Below are 19,851 nucleotides of genomic sequence, written 5' to 3'. Positions count from 1 at the left end.
ATTTGTTTCATACACTGAAAAGGTGAATAGTTTGTGTTTTATCCTGTATCCCAATCGACAATCTAGGGGTGGGCAGCATATATTTTATATATATATATATATTTACAAGAGTGTGAGTTTTGTTCATAAGATTGTATATGATATGGACAATTTAGGCCAACTTTACATAGAACTTTAAGGCCATACAAAAGCCTTACCTACACATGACGAATGTGATGTTTGTCCTGCCCCCGAGCACCAGGATGAGGAAGAGGTACCCCTGCTTCTGCATATGCAAGTAGCACACCTACGACAATTTACAGCTAATTTAATAAGTTATTATATTATCAAGTCCATATGTAAAATATATCATTTATGTACTTAAATAGTAAAATTTAATTTATAATATTTAAATTTAATATTGATCTTTTAAATTAAATGACAGTAAGCGTTTTATTAGACGTTTTCTACGCACAGACTTAAAATAAATTTTATCCGATTTAACTGAAGTTGGTAACATCAATAAATGTTATCCCATTAAATATTTTCGTTTAAAAAAAAAATGCAAATTGTGAAATCCGTAAGATAAATTATAATAAAGCATCTTTTGATGGGCCCTAGCCCAAAATGGGATTTCTTAGATTATAAGAGGTTATTAGCCCACAAGGCAAGAACCAAAACCCAGCTCCTGATCGAAACATCCCTCTTCATGTTCATTTATTTGTTAATCTAGTTGGGCTCTAGTCTCTACACGTTATCCATAACAAAAACATCAGCTCCAATAAGTTGGACAAACAAAAATTAGACAAATTTCACAATTCTTGCGCAGTGACCACAACGTGATCACCGACCGACGAATCAAACACACAGGGTAGACAAATCCAACTCAATATTCCGTTTGGGTGTGCTGTCTTCACGCACAGCTGCATGCCTAACTAAGTGTGACTAGACCATGTGCGGAAAATATGTGGCCCAAATTAAACAGGCGGTTGCTCAACAAAAATAAATATGCTTTTAATGACGTGTTCTGTCACCAATATTTATTCAGGATCGAGAATTTTCTATAATAAATATTCAAATAAAATATTACTATAATATTATTTTTTAATATTTTATTATTTTAAAATTTTAACAAAAGTTATAATGATAGTATGAGATGAGATGTTTTTTCAATCTAAACTGTTATTAATTTGAAATAGTTGTACGTTGTCCTTATCTTATCCATATATTTATTATCTAAATTTTTGAATTAATTTAGTATTTTTATGCAATTAGGTTCTGAAAAAGCGAAAGAAATTAAAAAAAACATAATGGAGTAGTATTAAATTTCCTATCAATTGAATAAAGCCATGATGCTAATTAATGTATATTAGAATTTGTAAGAAGAGGTATTAGGTTAAGCTACTCCACTTACTTTTTCATTTCAATAATGTTTGAGTCAAGATGATTAGACCTCTAGTATCTTTACGAGCCATCGGCTCCCTAGATCTCTACCTAAAGTCTAAAGTTGGGTTCTTGGCTTCCAAGTTGAGACCAACATGATTTACGGACAATCTAACGTCCATGCTCCAGTTGCGTAGATAACAAAAACCTAGCTAGCTAGCTAGCTCTGTAACAGTTGTTGTATTGTCTATGAACAACGACAGATCATGTAGGACGACGTGTTGCCAATGTGCCATCTATACTTTACTCAGATGTGATGCGAGCCTTGCTTGTAATTTTCTCAGGGATGAGATCATGATGATGATAATGGTGGTTCATTTCAAAATATAATATTCGACGATAATGGCATCCGACATGCCCATTATTTTTTGTTATCAAGACATGTTGTCACCTATTAATGAATTATATCAACCCACAAATTGATATTAGTCGTGGAGATTAGTGTAATCATGTTACAAGAACCCACTACCATTATCATAATCTAAACAAAACTACTCCCAGCATGATTAATTTGCACTATGAACAGATTATGATGATTAGCTAGCTCCCACCTACGTACACTGAGAGTACTCTCATATAAACGTACACAATATAATTAGAAGGCCCAAGAATAATGATTTAATTAAAAGATAAACGATGATGAATCTCAATTATTCTGAGAGACTGAGGTATGTTGAAATTATTTGGCTCCATCTGACCTCTAATAATTGAAACTACATATTTGAGCAACCTTTACTCAACATGCATGCATATTATGGGAACAGAACACGTATACCCCACAAACAATCATGAAGGGTCGTGATGATTATTCCCATCCATGCTGATGATCACCAAAAGAATAATTCATTTCTCAAGATCAAGATGACAGATTACATGAGTAAAGCAAAAGAAAAGAGAGGATTATATTATGATCTAACGTTAATCAGAGGGAGAAATCAAATATCTGCAATTTGCCCTTCTAGTTCTAGCTAGGCTGATGAGAGCACTAGCACTGATACAATATTTAGTCCCCAGTGACTGACTATATCATAACTGATCCTGGATTGGTTAAAAGTTACTTTTTCTCTCATGTGATTTGGTCATGAACTCGGATCAGAAAAAGCTTACATCCCTCACCCTACTCTAGACTCAAGAGTACCATTATCGCACGTCATGAATTGGAGTCTTTTAAGTACTGAACTAGTGGTGGTGATCCTCAGGCAGTTTTGGTAAGCCACGTGTCCAGGAAAACAGCAGGAGCCAAACGTGATGTGATGGCAGCAGAGACGCAAGTCCCAACCAGGAACCGACGCATGGCCCAGGAATTGACTTTGGACTAAAACTACCAGGGGAAACGAAACCCGCATTTTACTTGTTCATACATTTTTAAGAAGATGGACGGTGGACTCATTCAGATAACTTCGCCACGTGTATGGACATGGTTAATGTGCCAACTCGGATAATTTTAACACGAAAGCTCTAGACCAAGAAAATGATTGGTCGGCCACGAGAAAAATAAATACAATTGAAAACACCTCTAGGTCCCAGCATGCACCATATCGTCTTATTGTATTGCCCCATGATCATGCTTTATATAATCCCACCACACCCACTCACCACACTCATCGAGACAGCTGATCAAACCATTGGTAGATCAGAGCTTAATTTGTAGTCGGAGCTGAAATGGAAGGTAAGGAAGAGGATGTTAGATTGGGAGCCAACAAGTTCCCAGAGAGGCAACCGATCGGGACGGCAGCTCAGAGCCAGGACGATACCAAGGACTACACTGAGCCACCGCCGGCGCCGCTGTTCGAGCCTGGGGAGCTGGCCTGTTGGTCCTTTTACAGGGCTGGGATCGCCGAGTTCATTGCGACTTTCCTATTTCTGTACATCACAATTTTAACGGTGATGGGAGTTGTTAAGGCCCCCACTAAGTGCACAACGGTAGGCATTCAAGGGATCGCTTGGGCATTTGGCGGCATGATCTTCGCCCTCGTTTACTGCACCGCAGGCATCTCAGGTTTGAAGCTATTCTACTTTCATTTTCTTTATTATTGTAGCAAGACGCTGGGAAAAAAAATTGAAGCGGCGCCCACCGTGGGGCTCGAACCCACGACCACAAGGTTAAGAGCCTTGCGCTCTACCGACTGAGCTAGACGGGCTCACATGAGGCCCCTCGACTGGCTGACTTACTTGACTTATTTTGACGACAGGGGGTCACATAAACCCGGCGGTGACGTTTGGGCTGTTTCTGGCGAGGAAGCTGTCGCTGACGAGGGCGGTGTTCTACATGGTGATGCAGTGCTTGGGAGCAATCTGTGGTGCAGGTGTTGTCAAGGGATTCGAGGGAAGCAACCAGTACGTAAGGTTGAACGGTGGGGCCAACTTTGTTGCCCCTGGTTACACCAAAGGAGATGGCCTTGGAGCTGAAATCGTTGGCACCTTCGTTCTTGTATACACTGTTTTCTCAGCCACTGATGCCAAACGAAGCGCCAGAGACTCCCACGTTCCCGTAAGCAATATCCCTTAGCTCCCTGATCTCTCTCTCTCTTTCTCTCTCAGTAAGAATCTTGTTTGGTGATTCTTGTTTTTCTCTTTAATTCATCGATGATTGTTGGTGATGGTGTATAATATTTTATCAGATTTTGGCACCTCTACCAATTGGGTTCGCGGTGTTCTTGGTTCACTTGGCTACCATCCCCATAACTGGAACCGGTATTAACCCAGCTCGGAGTCTTGGTGCGGCAATCATCTTCAACAAGGACCGCGGTTGGGATGACCATGTAAACAACCCGGATTAATTCAATCACTTTTATTATTATTATTATTATTATTATTATTATTATTTCTGTAAGAATCTGGCTATCACGTATAGGATCCAAGGAACGTTTCAATGTTCTGAACTCTCTTTTTTTCTTATTTATTTATGCGCAGTGGATTTTCTGGGTAGGACCATTCATCGGTGCAGCACTTGCAGCTCTATACCACCAGGTTGTGATTAGAGCCATTCCTTTCAAATCGAAGTGAAGTGTTACGCTTGATCACGCAACTCGTGACGCTTTTATTTGCGGCCACTGACGACGTTGAAGTTAAATACCAAGCCGAGTCTGTCCAGTAGTTTCTCTGTTTTCACCGTGTACGTGAATGTGTATGTGTACGTACGTAAGATATGTAATACTAGCATGCTCCTTTTGAATTTTGAGGTCCCTAGCTTTCTTTTTCTTGTTTTTCCTTCGAATGGGGTGTTGTTATTGATGGGCCCCATTTACAGTGGGTGGGCTTTGTCTGTCTGGCTGTGAATTTGAGTATCGAGTAAGTGCGTACTGTTCTTTTTACCTTGAAAAAAAAGAGAACGGTACATTTTAATGAATATTTCAAGTTACAAAGTCCAAACCAGTACATTTTAGCTTACGTGTAGATGTGAATGAGTTAAGATCAATTATATATTTGAGAGTTGGAAAGGACATCTACCTGCTCCCACCTCAATGGGATGGGTCCTTCTTCTGATGTGATCTAGATCAAGTGTCATAAGTATTATTATTAGTTGACGAAACAAATAAACGAACTGTCAATAATTTTGATTTTGCAAGTGCTTTTTCAATAATAGGTAATCCTTCGATATTATGTTTAATAACATTATGAATGGTTCTTTTGTTTCAGTTTTGAAATATTTATCTCACCAGTATGGAAACATTCTAGAATAACTAATAGTTAAAATAGTAACCATCTCAAATTATTTGCTATTGTTATTATTATAAACATTTTAAGTATAGATATTTTACTAATGGTATTGAGTGGACTCGGCAAGAATATGCTACAAGTGGGTTGCAAATGCGCGTGCCATATATGTGTCATGACAGAAACCATTCACGTACATATGCAATTAATGACTCAGGTTACGTACCCAAAGCACATAAAAATGGCAAATGGCAGGAACACGAAATGTATAATAATGCCGTATATACATTCGGGCGGGTGCTACTGCTCCGCTGGGATCCCGGCGTCCCGCTAATGCTTTTGAACTTTTATTTTATTTTAATATTTTTTTACATATATATTTTTAACACATTTAAATATTTTTTAAAAAATAAAAAAATTTATAATATTATTAAAAAATATTTACTTAATTATTAAATAAATAATAATAATAATAATAAAATTACAGCAATAGAAATTAGCGATAAAAACCATCAATAAGACAAGCATTTTCCATGCTGTATATATGTCTGCTGATGGTAATAATGGCCTCTTCCTGGCTAGAGACGTCTAAAGTTCCCGAGTATCTCTGTTCTAAAGCTTTATATATACATGAGAATAGTTAAATAGAAATGAATCTGATTTACCAATCTTTTAATTGGTAGATGCTCAACAAAACAAGTTAATAATTATAATATCGATTTGTTTTTATAGGAAATTATAATATCGAATTTAAACATGTTTAAAAGATAAATAATATTGCAAAATTAATTTGCCCTATGATATTTTTGCTTGCTCATATATTTTATTTTATTTTTATATAATAATCAAAAAAGTGACTATTAATAAATTTTTATATATTTTAAGAAATGTTAAAAGATGTTTAAAAACTCTTGAAAGACAAAAAGAAATTTTGTGTTAGTGGTACACTTAGTGGTAAACGTTAAGACTGCCAAGTAGCACTATCCAATGATATTTTTATCAAGAAATACTATAGATGCGATTTCATAAACTTACAATTGATCTAATGATCTGTTAGATTTATTTTACGCATATCACATTAAGTTATATTATTTTATAAGTTTATTTTTGTATAATTTATTTTTGGCTAAAGAATTTATATTTTCCATATCACACATATTAATACAATATCTTTTTATTTGTTATTTATTCAAGAGGTAAATGTACATAATCATTTAACATAATTTAAATCCATAAATGCGTTTAAAAATAATAAAATGTAAGATAAAAAGTAGCATGTTTATCAAATGAGTTTTTCTATTCAGCAAGTTTATACCTCACACTATTGTTGATTGTTATTATTTATTTATTTTTCTCTCGACAGTTGTGTGAGATAGGACTGTTGGAGTAAAACTTTTCTTAAAAAATTGTCTACGTATACTTACCCACTTTGGTTCTGACTCGTATGTAAATTGCGGGCCTCTTTGAAAGAGGCCTATTAGTCTCGGAGAGGTCTATTCGTCTCGGCCCAACCTCGTGATATAGAGAGGTCTAAGGCCCGTTGTAACAGAGCTCTTGCCAATCAATTATAATCGAACAAAAAGTCCATACATCTTTCCCTCCGCGAAAACCCTAGCCCTAGCTGTGCGGCACTTCACACGCTTTCTCTGTACCCAACTGAACCAGTACCAATTCCGAGCATATCATGGCGGCGAACGAGCACACTGTGTTGCAATTTACATCGTCCTCTGCGAGCTTGTCTGCGAGGGTTCACCCTCTGGTCATCTTCAACATCTGTGATTGCTACGTAAGACGCCCTGACCAAGCCGAGCGAGTTATTGGCACTCTCCTTGGCTCCATCTCGCCCGACGGCACCGTTGAGATCCGTAACTCATATGCTGTCCCTCACAGCGAGTCCTCGGGCCAGGTCCTCCTCGCTCCCTCCCCAATTCTCACCAATCCTCACATCATTATAACTTTTCTTTTGGATCTTAAGATGTTTTGAATGCTAATTGTTGGGCGTTTCCCTATGATATTTTGGGTTGCCGTGAAAAAGAGGTCGAAAGTTAAAAAAATGCTGAAAACTTTGTGGTGTTAGGTTTTTATGATCCCGTGATCTGAGTTTGGCTAATGATATGAGATTTGTCGTGTTTAAGAAATTGAATTCTTGTTAGATATTGATAGTGCTTTTTTACTTCGGTTTATAAATTTTATTATCAAGATAAATATGCAAATTCAGTGTCCCAATGTCTCTTACACTTTTATCATGTGCTCGTGAGTTGTGATAGCTGCCATCGATGGTACTATTCGTCAATAAAATCCATATTTACTGATATCTCGCTGGCTTTCCTTTATGGTTTATTGTAATTGCAGGTTGCTTTGGATATCGAGTATCATCACAATATGTTAGTATCCCACCAAAAAGTGAATCCGAAAGAAGTTATCGTTGGATGGTATATCTCATGTCGCTTCTTCAACGTTTTAAGTTAGTTATCGCTATTCTTCTAAACAAAGCATTTTGATAGCGTTGATTGTATTGATAGTCATATAGTTGGTGTTTTCAAAATGTTACGCTGCACAATAAAACATGCACATTGAAATACGCTTGGTGTAATTGTAATCTTTTCAATTGACCAGAGTTGCGCATAATTGAACATGGTACCTGTTACTCATACAACTTTAGAAGATTGGGAAATGTTTGTGAACTCTTATTATGTTTCTGGCTTCTAACTTCTATATAGTAATTGAGTTTAGATAAAACAAAAATTAGGGGGGTTGTTGGTGCAAAGATTTATATAGGGAACTTTGTTTGCAATGAATGTGAACAATTAATCGAAAAGGAAAATGAAGTCAATGATAGAACTATTTCTTAGAAAGAAAGACAAAGAATGAATATAAACTAAGCTTGCTTGGCCACTCATTGGTTTATGTTGGGGTTAATTTGTAAGCTGTTAATTAATTAATTTATTAATTAATTAATTTTTTAAAATTTTATTTTGTTTTCTTATGAGATGGTTTTAATGTTTTTCTTGGTACATCTTTGAATATATGCAGGTATTCAACTGGTCTTGGAGTTACCGGGGGTAGTGCACTGATTCATGAATTTTATTCTAGCGAAGTTCCCAACCCTGTTCATTTGACTGTCGACACAGGATTCAGGAACGGACAGGGCACAATAAAAGCTTATGTTTCTTTCAATTTGTCACTTGGAGACCGGCAGCTTGCAGCACAATTTCAGGAAATTCCTCTGGATCTTCGTATGGTTGAAGCTGAACGAGTTGGATGTAAGAAAACCTAAAGTTCTGCATTTTTTGTAAAATTGTTGATAACAGACTTATATCTGCAGCAAAAACCTTCTGGTGATGATGAACGCCACTTTCTTTCGTTTTTCCTGTTAAATGTCTTACTTCTAACTGAATGGAATTGTAGGCACATATAAAGACGAAGGATCATTGCTTATCCCTTTTTTTTAGTCTACTAACAGACTAACAATTGATTTGTTATCCTTGGCATATTTTCAAAAGCTTCTCTGATGCAAGCAACTTTCTGAAGTCCTTGGCTTATAGATTTCGAAAATGTCTCAAATTCAGAAAGATTTTATGCTTTTCAGATTTGCTGAAAATTAATTTTCACCACTTAATTATATTCTACAATATGTTTAACCGTCAGTAAGGATTTGTTTACCTTTGATCTTGATCTGACTTAAACTGCCTTGCATGAACAATACACTCTGTCTTTGTTAATGTACAATTCAATGCACATGAAATTAGTTAAGGGCTTTAGGTAATCGTTGAGAAAATGTCTATATAAGAACTATCAGATTGGAAAAAAAAGGTTTAGTTAATTTTTTTTAGAACTTCTTAAATTGGTGTGGCACAAAATATGGCATTTACATATAAGAAAAATTCTTCTTGTCATCCTCACACTTCACACACTACACTTATTTTAATTTTTTTTTTCATTTTTTCTATAATAAATATGTAGTGTGTGGATGATAAATTAAATAATTCAATTAGTTTAATAAGAATAAAATGAAATAAAAAATAAAAAATAATATTCTAATATATAAAATGTGTGGTGTAGGATGATGTGTAGAATTTCTCTACATACAAATCCCTATCGATTACTTTCACCTTGTGGTTTTACACATTTTGTCGTCTGAACTAGTTCTGCTTTTATTGGTTACAAGTCTTAAGCTTTTTTCCTTGGAATGTGTTGGTTAAATCCAGTGTTTTCTAGTGGCTTATATGTGTGATTGATTAGATTTGTAATCTCGATTCAAGTCTGATGGAGAATAAATTTCCTGACAACAGTTGATATTCTAAAGACGACTGTGGTTGACAAACTCCCAAATGATTTAGAAGGGATGGAAGCGTCAATGGAAAGGCTATTAGCTCTTCTTGATGATGTCTACAAATATGTTGACAGTGTTGTGGTAATGTAGCAATATCTTCTCAATTAATGCTCACATGCTTTTTGTTTGATATTGGAGATGTATTTGTCTTTCAGGAAGGGCGTGTTCCTCCAGATAACAACATAGGGAGATTTATTTCAGAGACTGTTTCATCCCTTCCCAAGTTGTCACCATCAGCTCTTGATAAACTTGTAAATAACAGCGTACAGGTAACTCAAAATTTTGGGTTATTTAGTTGGTAGAAGTCTATGAACGAACTGACATCGAAGTGGCTCGTTCCCATGAACTCTATGTCCACGCCTTACCAAATAACATTGTTTTTGATATATTTGAGATGGTTGTTCCCGTTGTTAGGTGTTTGTTTCCTATGATTACCTTTAATAACCGATTGCCAAAGTGTCTGTTATTCTGAAAGGTAAATTTGTACATTTTCTTTTGCCTTACAGGACAATTTGCTTTTGCTATATTTGTCAAGCATCATCAGGACGCAGCTCAGCTTAGCCGAAAAGTTGAACACGGCTGCTCAGATACTGTAATGCGGCCTCAGTGGAAGGGGAATCCACTTACCAAAAGACAATTTAATTTACTGAAGTGATCTATCTCCCAAGTTTTGAGGAATGCTAACATTTTATTTAGAGGCAGTTGTAATATTTTTGCATGATTTTAAATATGGTTGTGTTCTCAATTTGACGGAAGAAGCGTGCTTTGTAGCTGTTCAATTGTTTCCTATAAGCCAGTTATGTTTGGAGCAAATTTTTGTGGTCGGTGTGAGATACTATATCTCTAATGGTCCACAAAATTATGAGAAAAGCTGCCGTAATTTTTTTTTTTTTTTAAAATTTTTTTGCCTGAATTTTTTCATGGTAGGAGGTATCTTACTCATAGTCACTGTGGATGGGAAATATTTGAGAGCAAGAAGTTTGGGACATCTTTTACGGGTTCCACAACCACAAAGGCTATGGAAAGGCAGAAGCGCTGCACGGTATCCAGTGATAAAAAGGATTTGATCCATCGCGACAAGAAGATCGCTGTCAAAACGTGCGTTTTAGGATCTATTAAGACAGCGTTTCACTCTTTTCAAAATAAGTTCGTGTCATTGATCTTTTCAAGAGCGAGGACAGCCTAACTTGTGCTTTGGTAGCCCGAGAGAGATCGATTGAGACTCTTTTAACTTTTCCCTCTAAATTCCTTTGAGATTATGAGTCTGATCAGAAACTGACACTGCACTACAGCCTTTTAACGATAAATGATATATATAAACCTCAACTTGTACTTAATATTATTCTCTTTCAATATAAAATAGTGAATAAAATGGTGAATATATGAAAAATATGTACTTTTTAATAAATTTTAAAGATAATTTTAATGAATCTAATATTAAAAGCGTCTGGTATTGGGCTTCTCATCGGTGCTCATTGCCTAGATATTGGAGAGCGGTTTTAACTTTTGTATTAAAAGAAGCCCACGTCCGGTCCATAATTTAGGGAATAAGTTTCGTTGGAACGGTAGCTTCCTATAGTTCCATACCCAAAAGTAATTCCTCTTTTCCACGTTGTAATTATTGCGTGCGCCCATATCTTGCCATACAAATCCGTTCTATGCAACAGGCGATTGCCTACCATAGGCATCTAACATCTTTTAATCTCACAAAAATGTTAATTTTTCCATTTGGAAAAAGTTAATTTTTAAAAATATTATTGTTACAAAAACACAAATCTTGTAAACAACACCGCTTGCGATAAACAAATAGGGAAATGATTGAATAGTTAAAAATGTAAAAAGAAATGATTTAAAATAATAATAAATAAAGAATATGAAAATATTTTTTTAATAAAATAGAAAAATAATAGAAAATGGAATCCAAGATATTTTAAAAAGATGAATAGTCAAAATAGAAAAATATGATCAAAACTTGGAAAAAAATTTTTGGTCATCCCAACATGTGAATGCCAATACCTCTCTTCTTTTCATTTTCGACTTATTGGTTCCTGAGAAAGGGACTGATGTGAAGACCATTGAAGAAGCAGACCATAACTTTTCTAGTCGTCTCAATTAATGTAGAGTACAATACCCGCCAAGTAAAAAGGAATACGAATAATAATTATATAAAAAAAAAAAAGGCAAAACAGAAATAGAACTTAGATATTATCCACATTTGCATTGTGAATTTATTTTAACAAAATTGAAAATACTGAGAAAGTAAAGATTTTGTGAAAGTCGTTGAACGCATGTTTGAGTCTATAAAAATAGTGAGAATTTTACAGCTAGTGTTTTTTTGGAAGTTTATGTAGAAAATTAATTTATTTTTTGTTGGTAAATGATTAAATGAATATTTTTTAAGAGATAAAAAAAAAAATGTTTTGATTAGATTGAGACCGAAAAAGTTGTCAAAATTCTTTGAAAGTTGTGAAAATGGTGTTGGACTTTATGATGATTGTGAAACAGACTACGATTCTACGCCCTATATGACCCCTCTTGTCTGTGGAAGATCGTGTTGGTGATGAAAGGTTGTCCGCAACGTATTGATCACGAACGAACACTATGAGACGGGCCAACTATCTCCATGGTTGACGTGAAACCAGTACTAAAGGATCGGTCGTGGCCGTGATCAGTACGGTCTCACTTACTTTTAAATTTATTGATGCAAAATGATAATTACAAAATATTACTATTTATACATTTAAAATCACTTCACCATTCAAATACAACTTAAAAACTTATGGGAGTGGCATATGCACAGTAAGTCAGAAATGAAATCACAAAATATATTTACAGATCAATTCAAATATCAACTTATTTATATGTTAATACATATCAATTGAAATCATAAGATATAACTATTTCCATATTAATTCAAATAATCTAAAATTATTTCAACATTTAAATGCAACTTAAAACTTATGAGAATGGTATATACACGTAACTAACAGGGTGAGTCTTAACATTTATTAAATATTTAATGTTGTAGCCGAGTGGCAAATAAATAGATATTAAGATACTGTTAAAGCCGGAGTTGACGGAATGATTGACGCTTTTCCTGTCGGCTCCAATTGCTCATTTCCAGTCTGCACGCTGCTATTATGTTCACATTGACTAAAAAAAATAAAAATCTTATCTAGTCACCCTCTCGTACCCTTTTTATTCAGGAAAAAGGCCAAAAAAAAAAAAAAAAAAAAAAAAATCCATGCAAGAGGCTACCTAAAGCAAATATCCTGGTCTTCCCCAGCTCGCACCAAAAATTATTTCTCGGGTGGTGGCAAAGATCTCCAAAAATGGAGCTTCGAAACTGCAAATTACCTGTATTATACTTTACTCACTTTCCTGTGATTCTTATTTTTTCTTTAAGCCTATTATGCTTACAACAAAGCAGCAGTACTATTGAAGGCGCTCCAACATATGAGACTGATCGTTTGGCTTTGCTCAAATTCAAGGAATCCATAAGCAACGACCCAGACGACATCTTGAGCTCATGGAATAATAATGCTTCTATCGACAACTTGTGCAACTGGCATGGAGTTAAATGCGGCCGCAAGCACCGGAGGGTCATTGCCTTGGACCTTCAAGGCTATGCCTTGCGAGGCTCCATATCATCCTTCATTGGCAACCTCAGCTTTCTTAGGCTCATCAACCTCCAAGACAACTTCTTATCCGGTGAAATTCCACTACAGGTAACTCGCTTGTTCCGACTGCAACAGCTCATTCTTGCCAACAACTCCTTGGTGGGGGTAATTCCTAGCAACTTGACCCACTGTTCTGAACTCAGAGTCATTAATTTCCTAAGGAATAAACTTACTGGGAATATTCCTGTTGGGCTGGGCTCTTTTGAGAAGCTGGAATATCTTCTAATTGCAGTGAATAATCTGACCGGAGGCATCCCAGCTTCTTTGGGAAATGTTTCTTCACTCCAAGCACTATCCTTAGGGATTAATAATTTTGTGGGCAATATTCCAGATGAAATTGGTCGTTTGAAAAACTTATTTTTCTTTGAAGTTATAGACAATGGTCTATCTGGTACGGTGCCTTACTCCCTTTTCAATTTATCGTCTTTGACCACCTTCTCGATTGGAATTAACCAACTGCATGGCACCCTTCCAGCCAACATAGGCATTACTCTCCCTAATCTCCAATTTTTGTCCGTCTCTAAAAACAAGTTCTCTGGTCCTATCCCTGTTTCACTACCCAATGCTTCTCAGCTTGGGAATCTTGCTCTCGGCCAAAACAATTTCGTGGGACAAGTTCCAAATGATCTGGGAAGCCTATTGGATCTCAAGTGGCTAAGCATTGCTGAGAATAATCTTGGAAGTAATTCAGCCAAGGACTTGGATTTCTTAGCTTCTTTGGGAAATTGCACCAAATTGAAAACGCTCTATTTTCAAAAAAATAACTTTGGAGGTAATTTGCCAAACTCCATAGGAAATTTGTCGCAACTCCAGGTACTAATTCTTGATGGCAATCAAATATCAGGTATTGTTCCTGCACCTTTGGAGAATCTCATCAACTTAACTCTCCTATCCTTGGCTGAAAACCTCTTTACTGGCATCATTCCAACTTATTTTGGGAAGTTTCAAAAGCTGGAAGCATTGGATTTGGATGGGAACAGATTCTCGGGAAAGATAGCCTCCTCGCTAGGTAACCTCACTCAATTGGTCTCACTTTTCATGTCACAGAACAAATTGGAAGGAAGCATTCCAATAAGTTTTGGAAAAGCCAAAAGTTTGCAGGAGTTGGACATTTCTCAAAATAACCTCACTGGAGCCATATCCAAAGGCACTCTTTCATCCCAGTTGCGGGTACTCAATTTATCACATAACTCATTGTCCGGCACCCTACGGCCGGAGGAAGTAGGGGGTTTAAGGAGTATTAATCTGTTGGATGTCTCCAACAACAATTTTTCCGGTGAGATTCCTATAACCATTGGGGATTGCTTAAGACTGGAATCCCTTTACCTTCACCATAACTCATTTCAAGGTAAGTTACCTCTGTCTTTGACTGCCCTAGTAGACCTCAAATATTTAGATCTTTCTGCAAACAACTTGTCCGGACTAATTCCTAAAGATCTACAGAAAATTTCTTTGCTACAATATTTGAATCTTTCTTTTAATAGTTTGGAGGGTGATGTGCCCACGGAAGGAGTCTTTCGTAATGCAACCGCAGTATTAGTGACAGGAAATAAAAAGCTTTGTGGGGGTATCCCGGAACTGAAACTGCAAGCATGCGACAACAAAGTTAAAAAGAGGGCGAAATCCCGTGCTTCTAGAATAATCATAATTCTTAGCGGGGTTTTAGGTTTCATTCTCTTTTCGTCCATTTTGGTATTGTATAGGAGGAAAAAATCAGAAAAGAAATCATCTTCCATACTTCCCAAAACTGACCTGCTTTCGAAGGTGTCGTACAAGGAACTCTATCAGGTGACTGGCGGATTCTCTCCCAGCAATTTAATTGGATCCGGTAGTTTCGGTTCGGTGTACAAAGGAGTTATGGGTCAAGAAGAAAGGTCGACAGTTGTCGCTGTCAAAGTCTTGAAACTTCAACAAAAGGGAGCTTCCAAGAGTTTCATTGCCGAATGCAATGCATTGAGGAATATACGGCATCGGAATCTCGTGAAGATCTTGACATGTTGTTCTAGCATAGACTACAATGGTAATGAGTTCAAAGCTCTAGTTTTTGAATTCATGCCTAAAGGAAGTTTGGAGAAGTGGTTGCATCCAGATAGAGGCAATCATGAAAATGAATCCAGAAATTTGAATCTTCTTGAAAGGCTGAATATTGTAATGGATGTCGCTTCTGCACTGCACTATCTTCATGACCACAGTGAACCGCCCATTATTCATTGCGATTTAAAGCCAAGCAATGTTCTTCTTGACACTGACATGGTTGCGCATGTAAGTGATTTTGGTTTGGCGAGGCTCCTCTCAGTAGCCGATGATGTTTCTCAAAATCAAACCAGCACAATTGGAATAAAAGGATCTATTGGTTACGCTGCTCCAGGTAATTGTTTTTTTAGTCACAATTTAATTTGATCCAGATATGACACAGACTATTTTACAACACTACCTATATAAATGATGAATTTTTGTAGGGGCGTGATCGTATTGATTAACAGGAAAACGAGTTGTAAAATAGTTATAAATGACCGCATGCATGATTGATCCTGATCATTGCCTTTCTTTACTTTTCCATGTCACATGTATCATATGATCAATAATATGACCTATATAATTTTGAAAGTAGCTACAAGAAATTAACTCGTATGCATATTTAAGCGAAATATTTGAACTGTAGAATACGGATTGGGTGGAGAGGCATCGACACAGGGAGATGTCTATAGCTACGGAATATTTGTACTGGAGATATTCACGGGAAAGAGACCCATTGACAGCATGTTTCAAGACATTTTCAACCTTCATAACTATGTTAAGATGGCGTTACCGGAAAGATTTGTGCAGATTGTGGATCCAAAACTTCTCAAACCTAGAGAATTAAATGAAATAGAAACTGCAACCGAAGAAGAAGATGTTATTGAGGCAGAAGAAGAAAGAATTCAAATTGAGGACCAAAGCCAGATGAACGCCAATATACAGAAGTGCTTACTTTCAGTTTTCGAGATCGGCATTTCTTGTTCATTACAAGCGCCAGAAGAGAGAATGAGTATGGGGGAAGTCATCAGGAAACTACATCGGATCCGAAACACTTATCTAGGAACTGGGCACCATGGATAAGGAGCGAGCATGCTGGACAATCTGCTCCGTAAGTCCTAGAAATTTCGAGTGTTTTCTATCTTCGGTTTATTTTCTTGAGTTTATTCTGGAGTACTCTGTTTTTAAGTCGAAGATTGTTATAGAATATAGATAGGTAAATGCTGTCGAAGACAAATGCTTTAGATTATCTGAATTTTCTGTACTGCACATCTACACCGTGCTTGAAATTGAGGCATAACTCCCTGTCGGCGAGACACCTACAGGCAACAAGAATATGGTTTTCTCCTTTCGTTTCCTTTGGTTGGCATCTGTTTCCAATCTGTTCCTTGCTATTTGTGCGTGTTTCTACTTTCCTTAAATCAACTTCAGTATTCAGTATTACCGTTAACGTGATTAGACGATATCTTTTCTTATGAAGATGCACTTCAAAATACACTATTCATGAATTGTTTATGTTTATGTGCAAGTAACACGGTTTGCTCTTAATGAAATGACATCAGTCTCCTTCAAAATGTGGAATGATTAGTTTCACATTAAACGGATGCTATTTATTTTAAATAAAATAGAGATATCTTATTCTAAGAAACGATAGTGCTCGTGAAAATGTGATCATGATTAGGTTTATATTAAACGGCCGGATGCTATTTATTATAAATAAAATTATAAACGTTATGGTCATCTTATAAAATTAAATTTATAAATTAATATGTAAGATTTGTAATACAATTTAACGTATTATATAAAATCATATCAGTTTATATATTTATTTTTTTGAGATCCTTAATGGCTACAACATTTCATTATTAATTAAAAAATTATAGACTTTTATTGATTTGATTTTAAGTAATTAATGTACATAATTATCTAAAATGTGTGGTATTAATCTTTTTAATTGAAGATAATAAAAACATATAGGATAACCTTTTATTCTTTTTTTCTTTTAAGGTAATATTTTTATTATGACTTAGGCTCGTTTAGAGAGTGAGATAAGATAAAAATTTTGTGAATAATAATAAAATAATTTGTGAATAGTAGTAAGATAATTTGAGTTAAGTATTTTTTGAATTTTGAAAAAAATAGAGAAAAAATTGAATAAAAAAATATTATAAAGTTAAAATATTGTTAGAATATATAGTTTTATGATATTATTTTTGTTTAAAGATATGAAAATGTTGATTTTTTTTTTTGTTTAAAATTTTGAAAAAATTATAATGATTAGTTTGAAAATATTTGTACTTAAATTATATTTGGAAATGAGATGAAATGATAATAGAATTTTGAAAGGAGATATATTTCCAAACTAACCGTGAGAAATTCAGATATGAAAATAACAGAAAAAAATATTTACAATCCTGAATTGTGCAACCGTAGTGTAATCATTTTTAAAAAATAAATAAAATATAGGACTCACATGAAAAAAATTAATTTTTTAATAATAAACTTACTTTTTTTTAAAGCGATTATATATGCAGCATTTACCTATATACTTCACGATTGTACGTAGAATTATTAGTAAATAAACAAATGACAAAGATAGCATATGCAAAGAATTATAAATAGGCAAGAAATTAGGAAACATTAATTAGAAATTAAAATCTATGTCACAGATTGACAAAGAAAACCATCCCTTCCTATACGACTTCAGGATCTCCACACGGTGCTTTTGACGCCGTTGGTCGCGTAACCCCATCAATACCATCGCTAATTTTTCCTTACAATCAATGGCATTATTTATTTTCGGAGTTCACGTAATTTTGTCTTTAGGAAACCATATTTCAAACATGTCCATGCAAGTTTTTTATTCTGTTCTTGCATTTAATTCAACACATATTGCATGAACTCCGAATCCGACTCGAGCCCCGCCATCGTCTCGGCCGCCAAAACCACCTCCAGCTCCACGCTACCAACCCCTGCTCTTCCCGGGAACGCCGATATCTTACCGTCGAACTTGTTGGCACCACCGCTCCGAATTGCTAAAGGTCGGCCCCAACCAAAATCATTGTCGTACATCGGAAATCTCGGTGAGCTACCCATCGTGACGGATGCACCGTCAAAGTTCCCTAACGGGAAACACTTGGGATTTCTCTCCCAATCCTCTACGAAGCGGCGCACCATCGAGTCGTCGTGAGCCATGACATTCTTGTTGAGCTGCTCTGCGCACCAGCGGAGATCCCGACACAAAACGTCACCGACTGACGCAAGGGTCGGAACGCTTTGAATTGCGTTCCCAAAGTAGTACGCATCCATCTTTGGTTGGAGCCTGTGACGGCAGTTCACTGCCATTCTAAAAATGGTCGTTTTGTTAGAGGGAAGTTTCCTCGCGCGAGTTACCGCTCGCCAGAGAAGCGCAGAGAGCGACTGAAACGATGAAATTTCCGAGGTTATGTTTTTGTTTGACTCCGTGTCCTTTCTTGGTTTCGAAACGGTGTTGTTGAACAAGCTCTCCAGAATAGTCGTCACCTTACCTTTGTTGTTATTTAAATAGGGGTCGTTACTTTGCTTTCCCAACAACTCAACGGCATCGACGCGATCGTTATCGACCCGTTTCTGATTGTTGGTCATTGCTTTCAGCTTCAGAATTGCTTCTCTGCCGAAGCTGAAAATTCTTTCCCGTAACGGCTCGTTGATAGAGAAGGAGACCTTCGGACCACCCTCCGGTAATCTCAGCACCGCCGGAGAAATTAGCGGCGAGTTGCGGCTAAAGTCCGGTTGCTTCCAGACCCTCTTCACTCCACGAGACACCTCGGCGAAAGAATTGAAGAAATTCCAAAACGACGTACCGTCCGTGACCGCGTGGTTCATAGCACAACCGATGAAAATGCCGTCAGCGAGCTCCGTGACCTGGATGGCCAGGATGGGCTTGAAATGGCCGTCGAAGCTGACGGTCCGGTCAAACGGGAAGAACTCGTTGAAGCTATCAGGCACGCGGGTCGGAACCAAGACATCGCGTACGAACAAATTGGGAGCGGTGGCATGGACAAAGTCGACCCCGGCGTCGTTGCACTCAATGTAGACGTAGCCGTGGAAGTCGGTCTTCAATCGGCCAGCGAGGGGCGGGAAGTGGGAGAGCGCTTGAGAGAGACCCCGCTTGAGTAGAGAGATTAGGGAATCGATGGGGATGGAAGGGCGAGTGAAAAGGCAGCCCTTTTGGATGTAGTGGACGGAGAGCATGGGGAGGTCTGAGACGGAGAGCTTGAGGTCTGGGAGAGTGGAGATTTGATCCGGAGACACAGTGCATTTGGATATCAGAGATGGAGAAGAGGAAGCTGTTGAGCAAGGCATTTGCATTTTTTTTTTTTTCCTTTCAAAATAGATATATATTGTTTGGATTGTGTTCGCAGTGAACGTGCAACTTCTCACTGAGACTCTGGGTATATATGGTGGAGAAGGTGGAGGTTGGGTTCATGCACTTGCTGAGGTGCTGTATATTTCCCGTTTAATTTAATTGTCTCCGTTCACTTTAATTTTTAATTTTTAATTTTTTTTTTTCGTGCTTTGATTTGATGTACTTTGATAGTTATCTACAGCATTACGACGGCTATAATAAATTAAGATGGATAAATTATGGTAGATAATGACATCAATTGAGATAATAATTAAAAATTAAATAAAATATTTTTAAAATAGTAATATTATTTTAAAATATTAAAAAATTAAATTATTTATTATATTTTATATAAA

The 19,851-nt window shown here is 36.5% G+C and overlaps 4 protein-coding genes and 1 non-coding gene across 6 annotated transcripts; 3 read left to right on the top strand and 2 right to left on the bottom strand.

Annotated features, from left to right (window-relative positions):
- Window positions 1–2,963: 2,963 nt before the first annotated feature.
- LOC122301474 (probable aquaporin PIP-type 7a) lies at window positions 2,964–4,794 on the top strand. Its single transcript, XM_043112851.1, has 4 exons — window positions 2,964–3,421; window positions 3,615–3,913; window positions 4,044–4,184; window positions 4,336–4,794. The coding sequence occupies exons 1-4, from the start codon at window positions 3,085–3,087 to the stop codon at window positions 4,426–4,428; spliced, it is 870 nt and encodes a 289-aa protein (XP_042968785.1). The 5' UTR covers window positions 2,964–3,084; the 3' UTR covers window positions 4,429–4,794.
- On the bottom strand, window positions 3,491–3,563 carry TRNAK-CUU. Its single transcript has one exon. It is a non-coding gene; the product is annotated as a tRNA-Lys (tRNA).
- Window positions 4,795–6,656: 1,862 nt separating the features above from the next.
- Window positions 6,657–10,225, top strand: LOC122301472 (eukaryotic translation initiation factor 3 subunit F-like). The gene is made up of 6 exons (XM_043112850.1): window positions 6,657–6,985; window positions 7,432–7,511; window positions 8,113–8,342; window positions 9,372–9,493; window positions 9,568–9,681; window positions 9,919–10,225. The coding sequence occupies exons 1-6, from the start codon at window positions 6,764–6,766 to the stop codon at window positions 10,006–10,008; spliced, it is 858 nt and encodes a 285-aa protein (XP_042968784.1). The 5' UTR covers window positions 6,657–6,763; the 3' UTR covers window positions 10,009–10,225.
- A 2,408-nt stretch (window positions 10,226–12,633) lies between these two features.
- Window positions 12,634–16,464, top strand: LOC122301471 (putative receptor-like protein kinase At3g47110). 2 transcript variants are annotated; one of them, XM_043112849.1, is made up of 3 exons: window positions 12,634–12,771; window positions 12,904–15,460; window positions 15,755–16,464. In XM_043112849.1, the coding sequence occupies exons 1-3, from the start codon at window positions 12,745–12,747 to the stop codon at window positions 16,189–16,191; spliced, it is 3,021 nt and encodes a 1,006-aa protein (XP_042968783.1). In that variant the 5' UTR covers window positions 12,634–12,744; the 3' UTR covers window positions 16,192–16,464. The 2 variants fall into 2 exon arrangements, with proteins under 2 accessions (XP_042968783.1, XP_042968782.1); XM_043112848.1 differs by having other exon boundaries at window positions 12,643–15,460.
- A 1,245-nt stretch (window positions 16,465–17,709) lies between these two features.
- LOC122301470 (uncharacterized acetyltransferase At3g50280-like) lies at window positions 17,710–19,510 on the bottom strand. The gene has a single exon (XM_043112847.1). It carries the CDS (start codon window positions 19,456–19,458, stop codon window positions 17,986–17,988), a length of 1,473 nt encoding a protein of 490 aa, XP_042968781.1. The 5' UTR covers window positions 19,459–19,510; the 3' UTR covers window positions 17,710–17,985.
- Window positions 19,511–19,851: the final 341 nt, after the last annotated feature.

This window comes from Carya illinoinensis, chromosome 2 (genome assembly GCF_018687715.1).
Source record: "Carya illinoinensis cultivar Pawnee chromosome 2, C.illinoinensisPawnee_v1, whole genome shotgun sequence".
In the NCBI taxonomy this organism is placed as follows: domain Eukaryota; kingdom Viridiplantae; phylum Streptophyta; class Magnoliopsida; order Fagales; family Juglandaceae; genus Carya; species Carya illinoinensis.
The sequence above is the reverse complement of the archived record's forward strand: the minus strand, read 5'-3'. Positions and strand labels throughout refer to the sequence as shown.